General features: G+C 43.4%; 1 protein-coding gene across 1 annotated transcript in view; it reads left to right on the forward strand.

Moving 5' to 3' along the window:
• The window catches only part of Snd1 (staphylococcal nuclease and tudor domain containing 1), a 401,120-nt gene that overhangs the window by 304,292 nt on the left and 81,127 nt on the right, over positions 1-15,701 (forward strand). Inside the window, exon 16 of the mRNA XM_048451021.3 lies at positions 4,017-4,126. Within this exon, the coding sequence (XP_048306978.1) occupies positions 4,017-4,126 (110 nt within the window). The remainder of the gene's footprint in view (positions 1-4,016; positions 4,127-15,701) is intronic.

Consider the following 15,701-nt stretch of genomic DNA (forward strand, 5'->3'; position numbering starts at 1 on the left):
CTATCTCTCTCTCCCTCTCATAATGCCTGACTTTTTGCTGGATTAATGGTCATTGGGAAGCTGTCACTTCTACACAAAGCAAACTGGCCATATTTCCCCTTAGTTCTCATTGTACAATACAAGAAAGAACAGACACACTTTAAGTCTTGAGGCGTAATTATCACAAAATTTAACATACTTTCTAAAATATTCAGTGATACATAACCTTTACTTGACCATCAATAGAATCTCTTATATGGCCATTATCTTGTCATTAGCAAGAATTTGTTCTTCGTGTTCCAAAACTGACTGACCAAAGTGGTTTTTTTTTCTTTGTTAATTGCACTAGTTAGTCATTGTCTCTAAGTGTATAATTTTTTAATAGATTGTTATGCCGCAGCCTAGCCTTTTAAGTTTGAAAGGAAGCACTCTCCACTCCAAAAGTCAAGGCTTGGGTGCTCAACAGGACATACTGAAAATTGTAGGATTTTTATGACAATGCTAGACCTTGTAGACTCTTCCTGTCATTGACAGAGACTGTGAGCTGGTGACATTTAATAGTTCTTAGGGGCAAAGCAGAAGCCAGAGTCATGATGTCCTAACATCATGTCTCATCCTGAGCCCTCCAAAAATCAAGCAAATGTTCTTTTATATTGTGTTTTATTTCAGATAATTTTGTTCAACCATTCATTTGCTAGAAAGCCCTCGAAAAGCATGAAAAAAATAATGAGTTTTACCTTTGGGTAGATAGACCTTAAGGTTTTTATGAGCTGCAGAGAGTGTATATGGCTCACCAGCTTTTTCCAGACCTAAGATACCATCTCATGTCATTCCCACAGTGCATTGTAGGGAAGTAAAATTCTCAAAAATACTTAGGATTTTTCTTAGGTATGGTGTTTTTTCAAGTTAAAATATTTTTGCTTCTTGTGTGGTTTGTCAGGGTCAGTGGTAAGATAGGCACTTATTCTGTACCTGTGGCATTGGAGGCACAGCTTAATCCATACCTTATCAGCATGCAGCATCTCCCCAGTGTGTTACCAGGAAAGGCAGCTATTAGTAATGATGTGCAGGATTCAGAACCACAGACATAGGCCAGAGACAGTCTCTAAGACTCACTCCCTGTCTCCAGTCTGAGGCACTCCAGAGCTTGGGAACTCTCTATTTCTCCTGTCTATTTTATTGTTGAGAAAGTGGCACGGTTGGGATGGTAGCCCAGCAGCAGAGGCCTTGATTCAGACAAGGTGGAGTGCACTCTGGACTGCCTTGTGCCCTGAATCCTGCACAGAAGGATACAGACCACCTCCTGCTCAGTATGTTCACCTGGATCACAGCAGCATCCAGCCACTTCCTGGGTCTTACAGGTTAAAATTGGTGTTGTCCTTTTCATCACCAGACACTATCCTTTGTTTCTTGATCCCTTTGAACACAAAAGCAAGTCTGGAACCTGATAAACCCTTGGTTTGGATGCTCCAAGGCCATAGGGGTCTGCCCACATTCAGGTCTTGTCTTTGCTTCTCATTTTCAGAGTTTTTCATGCTGTGTGTTGCCACCCACTCAAGTCTTCAATCCAGTGCCAAAACCATCTTAGTTTTTGTCTTTATTGAACTATAGTACAGTAGACTATCACTTAATGCATTTAGTCAAGATTAACCAGTTTGTGGGGATTTGACTATATCTAAGTATGTATGCTATATGCAAATACACATGTGGGATTGCTGAGATGGTTCAGTTAGTAATGGTACCTGCCACATGACAACCTGAATTGAAAGAGCCAGTTCCTTCAAGTTGTCCTCTGACCTCCATATTGATTTATCTATGTACACTTGTATGTATGTGTCCATGCCCATGCTCATACATCACAGTGTGGGTTTAGAATCAAGGGACAGTTACCACATAGGTTCCGGGGATTGATCTCAGGCTGTGAGGCATGGCAAAAAGTGTTTCTCTTCTTTGCACCATCTCCTGGGCCTACACTAGCCTATATCTGCAGATACTGTGAGATTCTTCCTGCTCTCCTACCTCTGCCTGCAAAGCTAGGAAATGGAGAGCAACTGTAAGAAACTTACTTTTTGTCCACAAAGAATGAGTGAACTTGTTTCACAGGCCCAAAGGACCCTTGTCTAAAGGCAATTCTGCTTGATCTGCTTAACTACCTCGATCCACTGAGCTGTCATGTTTCCTCAACTTCATTATCTGGTGATCTGGATCCCATAGGGTGTTCCTGAGGTCCTGGCAGCTTGACTGATTTCTTGCTATTTCAGAATACCAAAACGGTGACTTCACTATTGAGATTCTGAGATTTGAGGTACCCTTTTATTACAAAAATTACTTCCCATCCCTCAGTTTCTGACCTTGGTGCTCCCAGTTCTGGTCCCTGGTACATAGCACCTAACAGCACCCCAGTTCTGCTGTGAGGGATCAGCAACAGACCAAACACTTACTTTTGCGTTATTCTTGTCTCTGCAGCAATGCTTCATCTACGAGTATGTGGCAAAATAGTTCAGCAGAATCGTTTATTTTTCTCCCTGGCAATTCTCCTCTTGCTTAGTTTGCAGATCTAAAATGAAAAGTGTTTTTGGCTATTGATGTCTTGAAAAACATGGACTATTTTTCATTCCATTTTGCTCAAGCCACATCTCTCCCTGAGGTTCCTGGCCCCTGGAGTTCTTGCTGTCTTTTAGAAAAATCAAGTTTCTACTCTTCTCATAGACACTAAAGGGCAGGGAAAGAAGCAGTCCTGTTGATCTTCCAGCCACATGACTGGCATAGGGCCTTCAAGCTAGCCCATCTTTGCAAAATGTCAGTTGCTGCAGTCTCTCTTTTGCTGCTGTACCCCACAACTACCACCTAGTGTTTTATTTTGCATAATCTGTGCCACTGGAGGCCTAGCCACTCAGTGAGAAAGCTGTTCTGCATTTGCTGAGAACCAAACATGGAGCCTCTTCCTTTCCTTCTGGGCCTTGGGAATCTTGAGTCTGTATTAGAAATGGGAACAACCAGCTTTACTCATAAGCATGTGGAGCCAGTGTTCTGTTGGTGATGGGACCACTGTTCCCCGGAGTGTCGCAGAATTGGGTACCAGCAGAGGTCAGAAACTGGGACATAAGTTTTCATCACTTTTCTTTTTTCCTGTCTCTACCTGGGTCAACTTTCTCCTTCATAATTACATTACAGTCTGAATTACTTTGAAATATTTATGTCTTATCCAGACATCAAAATACAGCATACTTTATGATCTATCACTTATGACTACTCTTAGTAATAGATGTATCTTCAAAATGAGTGATTGAATCGAAGAAAGAAAAGGAAGTCTAGATTTACCAGTAGGTGTGTATTTTGTACAGTGTACCGTCGTTGGAAACAAGTATATGGGACAATTTTCTGTGCTCATGAATGTTACAGGATTGCTGTGGGAGTTAAAGTGTGAGAACTGCTAAGAATGATAAAGATGATAGCATCAATAGCTGAAATAGCCAGCCTTGTTCTAGTATCTTGCACACATATTCTCTCCTGGGCTAATACAGCGTCTTTAAAAAGTAGATGTATTTTATCTGTTCGATAAAGGGAGTTGAGCCTTTGTTCAATAGTTTAGCCAAAGCCATGAAGATAATAAATGATAAAATGGGATGTGGAGCCAGTATCTCTGACTACACACCTACTCATTCTTCAGTATTCTGGTTTTTTTCTGCCCCTCATTCTGAATGAAAGCTTGTAGTACACTAGTATACAAAGCACAGCCTAAGGACAGAGACGGTGTTTATTTGGAAAGGAACGTGACACTGAATTAACACTTTGGATCCTGGCATAAAGTCAGAGTAAGGAGGAGGTGTCTGGGAGCCAGCTGCAGCTGTTCTCCGGCAGCCCGTGACCGGGCTAGCAGTGGGATTTCAGTGAGGAAAGCCATTTTTATAAGCAGTGGCTGAAACCAGGAAGGGCCAAAGGGGAGCCATGGTGAGGATTCCTCCCAGGTTGAGAGTGGCTGAGTGAGGAGTGTTTCTGCACACTTTCTCACAGATTTTTCTTTTCTCTCCATACAGGCATTGAATGTCCCAGAGGAGCACGAAACCTACCAGGCTTGGTGCAGGAAGGAGAGCCTTTCAGTGAGGAAGCCACACTTTTCACCAAGGAGCTAGTGCTGCAGCGAGAGGTAGGCCATTTCCTGTAGTTTCCTCTGCAGGAGGGGCACACAGCCCTGCTCCCAGGATCTCAGCCTTGCCTGCCATGTCAGAGATGTGTTTGTTGCCTTTTCCATTGCCAGCTTTGCCATCCATGAACTATTCTTGTGTCTGCCCACATTGTATTTCTTTGAACCCTGGTCAGCCACCCCCAGATTGTTCCTTCTCATGATAACCTGGCACATGAGGCCAGCCCAACCAGGATCCTGATGCAGAGAACTTCAGCTCTACAGTCCTCCTTGGCGAATTAGCCTGAGCTGCCTGCCTCCAGCTGGATTTAGAAGCTTGACTAACCCTGTCAGGGGCCAATTTTCTTTGAACATTTATTTGTATCTTTGAGTAATTGCATTTTCTGTAGTGGGTTTTCTGACTTAATTTAATTGTATTTCTGTATCTGCCTGTTGGGCTGCCTCTTGCAGGCAGGAGTTGTGCTCTCTGCTGTGGGGCCTTCTACCTGTTAATTTTACTTGTCTTCTTTCTAGGAGTATGCTAGCCATTCATCCTGCTAAATGAGCACAAGCAAAGAATGGTGGGAAGTGTGCCTTGCACAGACCTAGGATTAGGACCTGCCTCTGCCCCTGATTCCTCCTTAGTCAGGCTTGTTGGACCTCTCCAGTTAGAGAGTCTGCACAGAGCTGCAGTCGTGTGCTCCTAGAGGCTCTCATGGGTTGCTCCAGATCCTTGACAGCAGATATATGGGGCTTCAAAATGTTCAGTATTGGACAAACCTGGGTAAAAACTCTAGCAGCTCATTTCCTTTGAACTATCAGCCACCACAGTAATGTTTGGAGCTGTGGAAGAAAGCTCAACCCTAAGGGCTCGTATTGGGCTGCCCAGGCTCTGAGAGGTCCCACCACTTTTTTTAAACTCAACAGTAAGCAGTACTCCTGCTGTCTGTGATTTCCCGAACAAACTTGCCTTCTTGTTTGAGTAAAAGAAATGAATTTGGCCAAATAAATCCGGAATCATCTCTATTCAAGAGGTATTTGTTCCACTTCCCAAATATCAACTACAGCTGCCTGGGCAATGCTGCTTCTGCTCTGATGGTCATCCAGGGGCTGGTGTGTGCAGCACTTATCGTCTCGTCTCATTTGCAGTGCTCAGTTCTCTTAGTTAAGATGTACACACACTTGAAAGTAGACGTCCTTGATAGTGACACATTTGCTGCCACTACACATACATCTTGTGACCACACACTATAGCTTGAATTTTTATCATTTAAAGATAGCAATGTCCGCCCCTACCCTCTACTAATGTTTGAATCCATACCATTGTCTCTAATGCCTGGAGATGAGATGGAAGGGGCAAATATTTAGACTTTCCTTCTGACTGTGTAGACCTTTCAGTATTTTGCTACACAGGAACTCAGAAAGCAGGTGAGTCCACTGTGGCTTGTGACCTGTAGGCATCACAGGAAGTAACAGTGAGATAGGGTCTCACTATGTAGACCAGGTTAGCCTTGAAAGACATCTGTCAGCCTCTGCCTTCCAAGTCGTAAGGTTGGTGTAGCTCAGATTATTGCTGGTTTCATATGTGTACATAGGGGTGGAGGCCTTGGGACATTTTTGAGAAGTTGATCTGTATATTGTATCTCAACTGACTTGACTAACATCTCCTAAAGCTGTGGTTCTGAACCGTCCTAATCCTGTGACCCTTAATACAGTTCCCCATGTTGTACTGACCCCCAACCATAAAATTATTTTCATTGCTACTTCATGACTGTAATTTTGCTACAATTATGAATTGTAATGTAAATAACTATGTCTTAGGCAACCCTGTGAAAGAGCTGTTCAACCACCACCAATAGGGGTTGAGACCCACAGATTGAGAACCACTAATGTTCCTTTCTCTTTCTTTTTCAGTTCTTGTTTCCCCTACTGCTTTTCTTCTTGGCCTTGTTTCTGGCACCTGGGTGACAGCTAAAAGGAATGACAGAATGTTCTTTCACTGTCTCCTGGTTATTGTGTCCTTACCTTTATCTGTGTATATTTAATACTTACTGGTGGAAAAGGTGGCACTTTTCTCCACTTTCTTTAATGCCTCTGCCATATATATAAGTTTGTAGAACCTTAGTCTAATCCGAAGTTGATATTTATCTTCCTTGATTGTAGTGACCTAATCTTTCATAGCCCTTTGTTTAGGGTCTGTCTATAACAAACGTTCTGCATTGTCTTAGCAGCTGATATGATTACTTGGTCAGACTGTTTTGAAAGGTCATTATCCAGAGGAAATGGGAGTATGGCCTAAAGCTCAAATAATTTAAGATGTTGACTCAAGGAGCCAGCTGTAGCCAACTCTCCTGGGCATTTCCCTTCATAGATTAGATGAAAACTGGTTTCTGAATGGTAGGAGAATCAAAGGAGGGCCATTTAGCAAGAGTTCTGTTTGTTTACTATTCCCTGCATCCATAAGACACCTAGAAAGCAACGTTCTTGCCTTCCTCTCCTCCACAGAGATGAAGGAGAGAGGTCCAGGCACTGAAACACTGCCTGTGTGATTGCAGGAGAGCTGGGGCGCCTGGGCCACATGTTACTGTGCCATGTGGTAGCTGAGCATTAATTTTGTGCTTATGTCTATTCCTTTGATAATCAAGCATAACTGGGTATTTTAAAAATCTGACTGTCCTTGGCTCTACCCCACCTTCCCTTTTAAGTTTTAAACCCTTGTTCACATTATCTCCTTTGAGCCCAGGGTTCTCTACCTTGGCCTGTTTTCTCTTAGATACTACAAATCTGAATTAGTTAGGGAAAGTTTTTACTGGATTCTCCATAAGTGGAAGCACTTCATGACCAGAGAGAGGTGGAAACAGAAAGTATTATAGTCACTGTCCCAAGGCCAGACCTCTGTCAAGAAAAGAATGGGAAGTTGGCTTTCAGGTTGCGGACACTGAGAAACAGTGCCGTTTGCTAAGGATATATTCCTGGCTTTGAATGAACAGGGCACAGATCCTCCTGTGTCTTTCCCTCTGTGTTGAGTGAGTTAGGAAATTGCTTGCCTTTCCATCCCCATCCCCTATGTAGAGCCTGAAAGGGACGGCAAAGCTTTTCTCTAGATTTCAGATGGTCTCCCATATCTTGAGACCTGATTAGCATGCTTTCTTTATGCACAGAACTGCTGACATTAGCACAGAACTACTGACATTTGCAGCCACCATTCAGTCCCATTTTCCTAAGTGGCTCTCTTGTCCTTTTCATTACACCATTTTTTTCTGTCTTCTACCAGATGCTTACCCTTAGCCATTGATTCCTTTTGGCCTCAATTCTCTTGAATTTAGGAATTCTGGTCCTGGGCAGTGGTCTGGCTTGCAGGTGGTTTTGCCAGTCCCAAGTCAGGAAGAACTAGAAGTCAAATACCAGGTTATTAGCTGATTCTCTGATCTGATCATGGCTCAGAGCAGCCATGGGCCTTTCCAAGGATTTAAATCCATACCTTTACTCAAAATCCAAAAGCACTCAACATCTTTTCCAACCTTACCAAATCTGACCCTCTGCCAGTTTTCTGCAAATAAAGTTTTGTTGAAATATATCCAGGGTAATTCTTTTGTGCATTGTCTGTGACTGCTTTTATACCATAAGTCAGTGTAGTGGAGTTGAGTAATGATGTCAGAAGTCATATGGGCTGCAGACAAAGTTTGCTTATAATCCCTGTGGTTTAGACTATGCTGAATTGGGTTAACTGGTTTATGGTAGCTATGTGGAGCTTTGAGAGAAGTCTTTGCCCTTGAGGCTGGGCTGCTTCTGAGGTATAGAACTTAAAATTGTTGTCTTATGTGAGCTGTAAGTGCTGTCTCCCATTGGCTAGCATGTGCTTAATGACATATTTTATCCTCTCCTTCCCACCCCCACCATACAGCTGCCTTTTTAAAGCAACTCCCTGTGACACTGCCAAGGACAGGAAGATCCAGAGTAATTTCCCAGACAGGGACTTGTGCTTGTTGCTAGCGTCTTCCCAGAAATAGTGATGAGAGATAGCATTAGCTAATGGGTAGATAACCGGCTTAAAGTGCAAACTTCTAGGTCTTCACACTCCAGTTATCTTGTGGTCCTAAGAATATGATTTTTTGCTGCCTTGCCTTGGTATTTCTGTCTAAAAGATTGATCTGCAATCCAACCATCCAAGAGCCCTTAGAGGCCTTTGTCACGAATTCCACAGTCATTTGTACTCCTCTTGACATCGTCTTCCAGAAGGCCAGCTAGCCAGCATACACTTACCGAGCCGTCACTACTTGCCAGCACTCTGCTTGTTGCTGTGTTGGAGAAACCTGAACTTTTAAAGAAGAAGTTGTCAGTTATTAAGAAAAGATCGATGTCACCATGTTTACTTGAGACAGGGTCTTACAATGGAGCCAGGCTGGTTTGCAAGCTCATGATCCTCCTACTTCTGACAGGATCCCAGAGTGTCAGTTTTACAATTTAACTCTCTCCTACTTCCAGGCTTAGCGGGTATAGCTTTGGAGGAAGATGAGTCTACAGGGGCTTGGTAATCATTCCCAGTGTTTTCTGATGACTTCTTCATCCTCTCTAATACCTTAGAATTTCTCCTTGAAGATGCCTGGATAATGACACCCTCATGCTGGACAGCTCCAGTGGAGCATACAGGCTACTGCCCTGACCTATTTCCCCTCTTCCTGATAGCATCAGAGAGAAGATTTCCCCCTAGGGAACTCACTCAGCAGCTTCAGTAACACTGGCATAGTCCTAGTTTTCCTCTGACCCCCAACCCGTGTATTTTTTAAGCGGGGGAGGGAGGGAGGGAGGGAGAGAGAGAGAGAGAGAGAGAGAAATTGGCCCATCTCCTTCATTTAGGGTTCATGTTATAGTGTCTCTTGTGTGAAAAGGGGGTTGAAGGTTGATTTAACCTCGAGCCTTTTGTGTACCCTCTGGCTTATCCCCATAGTGACCCTCAAGCACTGAGAAATGTGTCCTCTCCGTCTCCTGTTCCATCTGTTCATGTAGCCTCCTCCCTGCCAACAATGCTGAGGGTAGTTGAGCCCTGAGAAATCCAGAATGCAGTTCACTTGGCCAGGATGAACCCCGTGAAACCTGCTCTCCCACTCTTTCTGATTGCCGTGTCCAATAGGAACCCTCACTGAGCCACTAATAACTGCCTGCTGGAAAAATAAGCAGGTTGCTCACGTGTGTTTCACTTTTCCTACAGAAATTGCTTTATTCTAGATTATCATAGCCACTGTCCAGGAGAAGGGGGGATATTGTGCAGCCTTTTTAAAACATCTTTATTTCCCCCCACAATGCTTAAGAGATTTTTGTGGGGAGGAGGGTAAGGCTTTTCTCACCCACCTTTGACCGTTCAGCAATGGTTTTCAAAGCTCAGTGCGATCATAGTTCACCGCTGTTTTCTTAGACATAGGGGAGTCGAGTAAAGGAACTTTAATTTTATACTATTTTCTAGGGTTTTTGTTTTTTCAGCCTCGTTATGTATCTCACAACAAATGTGTGCAAAGTTGCTCTCCTCGTCTCACAGTCCAGGAATGCCATTACACCTGTTACACTCCCAATCAAGTACTTTGCTCCTCAAATACTGCTAATTCTGTTATTAGAAAGGGATCACTCTTTAAGCCATATTTTATCATTGTTTCAACTCCAGAGTGTCTAGAACTAAAGGATCTTTTCCAAAGGTCAAACATTGATGCTATTCCATGAAATATTCCATCTGGCTCTGTTCTGGGGCAGGAGGGATTTGCTGTGGTTCTGTCTCCCTGGGGTCTTCACTGCTCTTACGTAGTTCTTCCATCTTTTCACTATTTGATACCTGCTTGCTTCATGTGCTGTTTGACTTTTCTGGATCTTTCGTTTTATATGACTACTTCATTCCATATGCTAGTGTGTACCCATACTCCTGTGTGTCTAGTCATTCTCTTTGGAGGCAGGTTTGGGTCTGGGCATGCATTTGTTTACAAAGACATGGTTCCCTTGCTCTGGGTAAAGTGCCATCTCTGATTTATAAAGGGCCTTGGCCACTTCTCCAACCTGTGTCTCATCACTTGTTTCATATCTGCTCCATGTCAAAGCAGGCCTATGATGCTCGTAGTTCCCATTTTATATCCGTCTTCAAGATGCTCGGACTTTGTAAAGGGAAGTGATTTATTCCCCTGCAGCTGTAGGGCTCGGGGAAAAGACCTGTTCCGTTATTATTTGCAGTTCTCTGAGAAAGTGGAAGAGGAAGGAATCAGTTCTGAGGCTGATTGTGCCTTCTGAGGAACTTAACCTTTCTGTGCACTTACTACAGACTGTCCTCTCTGGGTTTCCCCGTCTTTCTAATCATGATGCTTACACAAAAGTAAACAATGATGTTTGGTGTTGTAGAAAAGCTTCAGTGCTTTAAAAAAAAAAAAAAAAAAAAAAAGCTTTGGTCTAAAAGAAGCCACTACCAGTGTCTCTTTCAGTTTCTTAATACAGTTCCTGTCTCCCTCCCTTGTATGCTTCTGTCATCCACTTTTGCTGATTAGATTGCTAGCCCAAAGGGAGTTTGTTTCTTTGTTTGTTTTTCAAGGCACAGTTTCTCTGTGGAGCCCTGGCCATCCTAGAACTTGCTCTGTAGATCAGGCTGGCCTCAAACTCAGAGATTCACCTGCCCCTGACTCCAAAATGCTGGGATTAAAGGTGTGCGCCACCACCACCCACCTCCAACGGATTATTTTAAGTGTAGTTACCCACAAATTTCTGTTCTGAGATGAGTTGTAAACACTATGTGAATATCAAGATATTATCTGACCTTTCACTTCGGGGCTTCAAGCTCTATCTGGGTACTTGTAACCTCCAGAGAGAAGAGTTTTCAAATCCCATTACAGCCTCTACATGAAAATCGCATCATGTCAGAAAGCCAGGTGTGGTGGTGCACACCTTCAGTTGGGAGCACTGAGGAGACAGAGGCAAGATGCCTCTGAGTTCAAAGCCAGACTACATTACATAGTGAGACTCAGGGTGGGGGGGGGACTTAAGATAAATGTTTTAAATGAGTGCTGCTATCACAATCCCCCATACACACCCTGCTTCTTCCCTTGGCCTACTGGGTTCCCTGGTCAGTTTTAACTCCTCGGGCAGCTTCCAGTGTCCTTCCTCAGCACTCTTAGCCTGCATGCTGCCTCCAATGGGATTCCTCTCTGCAGAGCTGCTAGCTCAGCTCTGCTGTTCCTCTGCTCTTATGCATAGAACTTTCATAGCCAGTCAAGCATAGAATTACATCCATTCTTCTGAAACAGTTGCTGGGCTTATTTGTCATTGGCTTGGCCAGGATCCTATTACCTGTGTGTCATAGGGGCTGTCTAGTCTAGGTTTGATGGACCTCAGTGCCCTCTAGATAGTGTTCACATCTATCACTACTGCTGGAAGTGAGGGTGGGAAAGGCATGGCACAGAACACAAGACATGTGTCCTCTTTGGGACATAGAGGAGGGCCTCAGGGGTGTGATTCTGTCCCTGAAAAGAAAATCCTATTCAGCAGAAGCATCTTCCCTATCCCTTAGGACCTGGCCTCCACTGTCGTAAACTGTCCTTTGAGAGACTTGTATTTTTCTCTGCCAGGTCAGCTTGTTTGTGGACTGTTGTTCCATCAAAAATTAAGTAAGAAATATAGTGCTTGGACCTGACAGTTGTACTTTCCTTCCCCCAAATAGAAGCAGCAGCACCCTTGGCAATGCCAAGACAATCCTGGCACATTATTCTCTTCTTTTCATCTTTAGTCCTGACCCAGATCAGTCCCAGGGTAAAGATGGAAAGACTCAAACATGATTTCTTCTTGCATCTTTCCACCAAAATGATGCATGGTACTTATTTGAACTTCATTTAAAGCGATGTCTCAAGGCAAGGCTAGTGTACTTACTGTCTCTGAGAGCATTATTGTAGACACAGGGTCCTGAAGACCCTTCATACAGGGACACACTTAAGTAAAGCTGCTGCCCCTCAGCAGATTTGATAGTGTCCATTCTCACAGGGTATGTTCTTTATGAGTAGGACCTGTAGGGGACAGCTGTTGCTAAGCACGTTCATCTTTTTGGGCTCCCAGGAGCTATGGAGGTCTTGTGACCAGGACAAATGGAAAAGTGTTATCAGGAGAAAAAGAATATTACACACACACACACACACACACACACACACACTCCCAATAAGGTTTGGGCTAGGAAAAAGCTGGGATGTAGTAAATGCTCTTGAAACAGTCCCCACCTTCTGTTTCTTCTGTATTTGTCCTGAACATCCACTTCTGGAGCTTTCAGAGATAAGGATTCTTTTTAAACCAGGGCAGCAGAAGCTAATATTCTTAACATAATAATGAAGAGCTAATGGCAAGTAGCTCAGAGTCTTTGTTTCATAGGCAAAGCACCTTACCCTGAACTCTCTACCTTCCCTGCTAAAGCCTGGTTTGAAAAATAGTTCTCTATTTCATCTCCTATCTTCGGATTGGTGATGTTTCCCTCAGAACTAAAGATGGCCCCTACAGACCTGCTCCTACTAGTCAAAAGGATTTCATGTAGGACCCCAGCATTGTTTACACCTACAGCAACCCATAAGGTTTCATATTGGTGTGTTTAGAGACTTTTCGGGCCTAGTGTTGCCCTGTTCTTTGTCCCAAACATTCAAAGCCATACCACACTGCCTGAATTTCCCATCCTTTTGGTATTGCATAATTCAGTTGATGCTTTTTTAGAACACAGCTCATAATATATAATAGCAAGACTTCCTGAACTGCAAGCAAAGGACAAGCAGATTGTAGATTGCATTTGCTCTCCAGGTAGCAGTAACATTGTGCTGTTCCACGTGTGACTCCCCCAAGGACACAGGCGTGACTGTTCTGGTGGATGAGCTGACCTTAATTCTGGCTTCTTCTTACCCACTCCCTGTGTCTGTTACCAAAGACTAGGGAGCCTCTGTGTTCCAAACGTGGCTCTGCTGATGAACTTCCTTCTTGCTACTCCACCCGTGACAGTTTCTGGTCAGCTGAACTTAAATGGATTTTTTAAATGAAAGTGACCAATGATCTGTTGTGAAATGCTTTGGTGCATGAAATAAGATTATGAGCAAGGTTGGAAATTAACAGCAGAGATGCACTAAACCTGGCCCAAACGACAGGGTTTCATCGTCACAGGGGGACAGCTCATTCTCAGACTCTTCAGTATGTTTTAAGGACATCTTTTTCTTCTTTGTCACTGAGCAAAAACTTAGTAACTTGTGAAGAGTCAGACCTGGATCTCCATTTCCTACCTGATCTCTAAACAAGGCCAGTCTCACTGTACTGCAATTCACTGGGAACAGTGTTTCTAGTGTTGTTCAGTGCAGCAGTCTTACTACATCTCATTGTTTCAGTTGTACAAAGATTGTACCTGTTGGTTACTGTCAAAATGAAATGTATATGTAAATACTAACACAGGACCTAGTAGATAGTAAATACGCCACGAAGAGCAGTTTGCAGCATCATTTTATTACTGACATTAATTCTCTATTGGTTTTGCTAATGTGGGATTCAAACTCCAATGTGGATAAAACACTATGCCCACATAGTACCATTGTGGTGTTTTGATAAAGGTGCTTGTGTTATGAACAATATTCATATTAGAATCAACAAAAAGTAATGTTCCATCCACTGCCTCACTCCCAGACCTAAGCCATTGTCAACAAATGTAAATATACTGTCCACCCCAATCCAGTCTTGTACCATGGCTTGCACTCTTATCAGTTACAGCATACTTTGACCTAGGGCTTTGATCCTTTTCCGAGTTCTTCGAAGCTACTACCAATTGAGCTGAGCATGCTGGCATATAATCCACTTGGTAGGCAGAGGCAGGCAGATCTTTTGAGTTAGAGACCAGCATGGTCTGTTCAGACTAGGAAGGGCTATATAGTGAGACCCTAACTCAGAAGGGAAAAAAAGGTTGTTGTTTTTTTTTAAGTTTCTACCAATTGGATAGATTTGGAACTTAAATGGAAACACATTTGCCATACTTCATCTAAGTTCTCAAAAGAGCTTTGGGCATGAGCCAGTCTTTTTTTCTAAGTAAGATAAGACCGGGCCATTTTGTCTCTGGTTCTTCATGTCCTATACATCAAAACCATTTTCTTCTGAGCAGTACCACTTTCACTGAAAAAGCAAAGGGCTCCCCCAGGGTATTAACGTTTGCAAGAGGGCTTTTCTAGATTTGACTGTGAACTGATAAGACCAACCATCCCTATAAGAGGGAAGAGCCAGTCACTTGTCGGTGTCTGAGAAATAATGGCTAAGTATCTTCACTACCTAAACTACCTTGGGGGTTCCCTACTTTCCTCTACTTACATAAGAATCCTGGCCTTGTGTGATCCCTAGGGTCATAGCAACTAGAGAAGGAGAGAAGGACAGCCTTTTAGACCCCAGGCAGCCCAGGCTTCCTTGTCCTCAGATGAAGTTGCTGTGCTGCTTTTGGCCCCATCCTTCTACCCCATAGTCACAGCAGTCCAAGTTCACCATATGTTTTTCCTGGATGTGTATTAAATTGGAAGACTTGGAACCTAGCAAAATGCCAGCAGGAGCCCTAAAAAAAGATCTAGGTGTTAACCAGGACTGAAAGGGATGGGAATAAAACATCAAGTAGCATTGTCTGCAACCATCACTATAGAAGTGATAGCTGTCCTCTGAAGCAAGGATGAAAAGAGTGAACTGGAAGCCCTTTTCCCGTGCTTTTTTTCTTCCCAGGTTAACATTGTGCTTTCCTTTTCTCCGTTTCCTGTCTCGTGATACAGTAGAATTCTTTATAGTGGTAAAGAAAGAAGTTGGCTAGAGATGGGAGATGATGCAGCTACTATAGATCCTTCCCATCTCTGCCCACACAGCTACATATGCCACTTTACTTTCCAGGTCTCTGTAGTGCTCGTGGTATGAGGGTGCTCAGTCTAAAACCACTGACCTTATATGAGGAAATGCAACCAACAGTCCATTGCCACTGATTGGATATGGATTTTTGGCCTGGCCAACTGCCACTTGGTAATTTTAGAATAGGGTCACTTTCAGAATAGGATTCCTTGTAGGAGAGGGACTAGTTGCTTCTTATTGCCATGCCCTCCCACAGCCGTGTGCCCCATCTCGTGAGTATATGACGAGTTCTCAGCCTGCCTGGCAGAGAGAACCAGAGTTCTCCCCTCAGCTTCCAAGACTGCAGATGTGGCCATTTCCAAATGCCTGGGGTGCACTTAAGTACTTATTCCTTCTCATCTCAGCACCTCTGCTCTCAGCACATCAGCAGCTTTGTAACTTGCATTTAATTTTGCTCTGTGTTTTGGCCTTTCAGGTATTTGTGGAAGAAGGTGGGGATACTGGTGAACCGGGGGGGGGTCACTGTTTTCAAAATTATACAGTTATACCTGAGTCGTAGTTTCTAGAGAACCATTTAAGCAAGAGTACCAGAAGCATCCTGAGGGTTCTTGCTTGTTTTCATATGTCAATTTTAAGTCTGGATTAAGTTTCATATGGTACATTGACCGCTGCATCTGCAAAACTGGGGTTACTAAGCTCTTTTCTCCCTTACTTCCTTAAGAATGCCAAATAACAGGAATTCTCAGACATGGGG

Source organism: Myodes glareolus, chromosome 25 (assembly GCF_982192425.1).
Source record: "Myodes glareolus chromosome 25, mMyoGla1.1, whole genome shotgun sequence".
NCBI lineage: Eukaryota > Metazoa > Chordata > Mammalia > Rodentia > Cricetidae > Myodes > Myodes glareolus.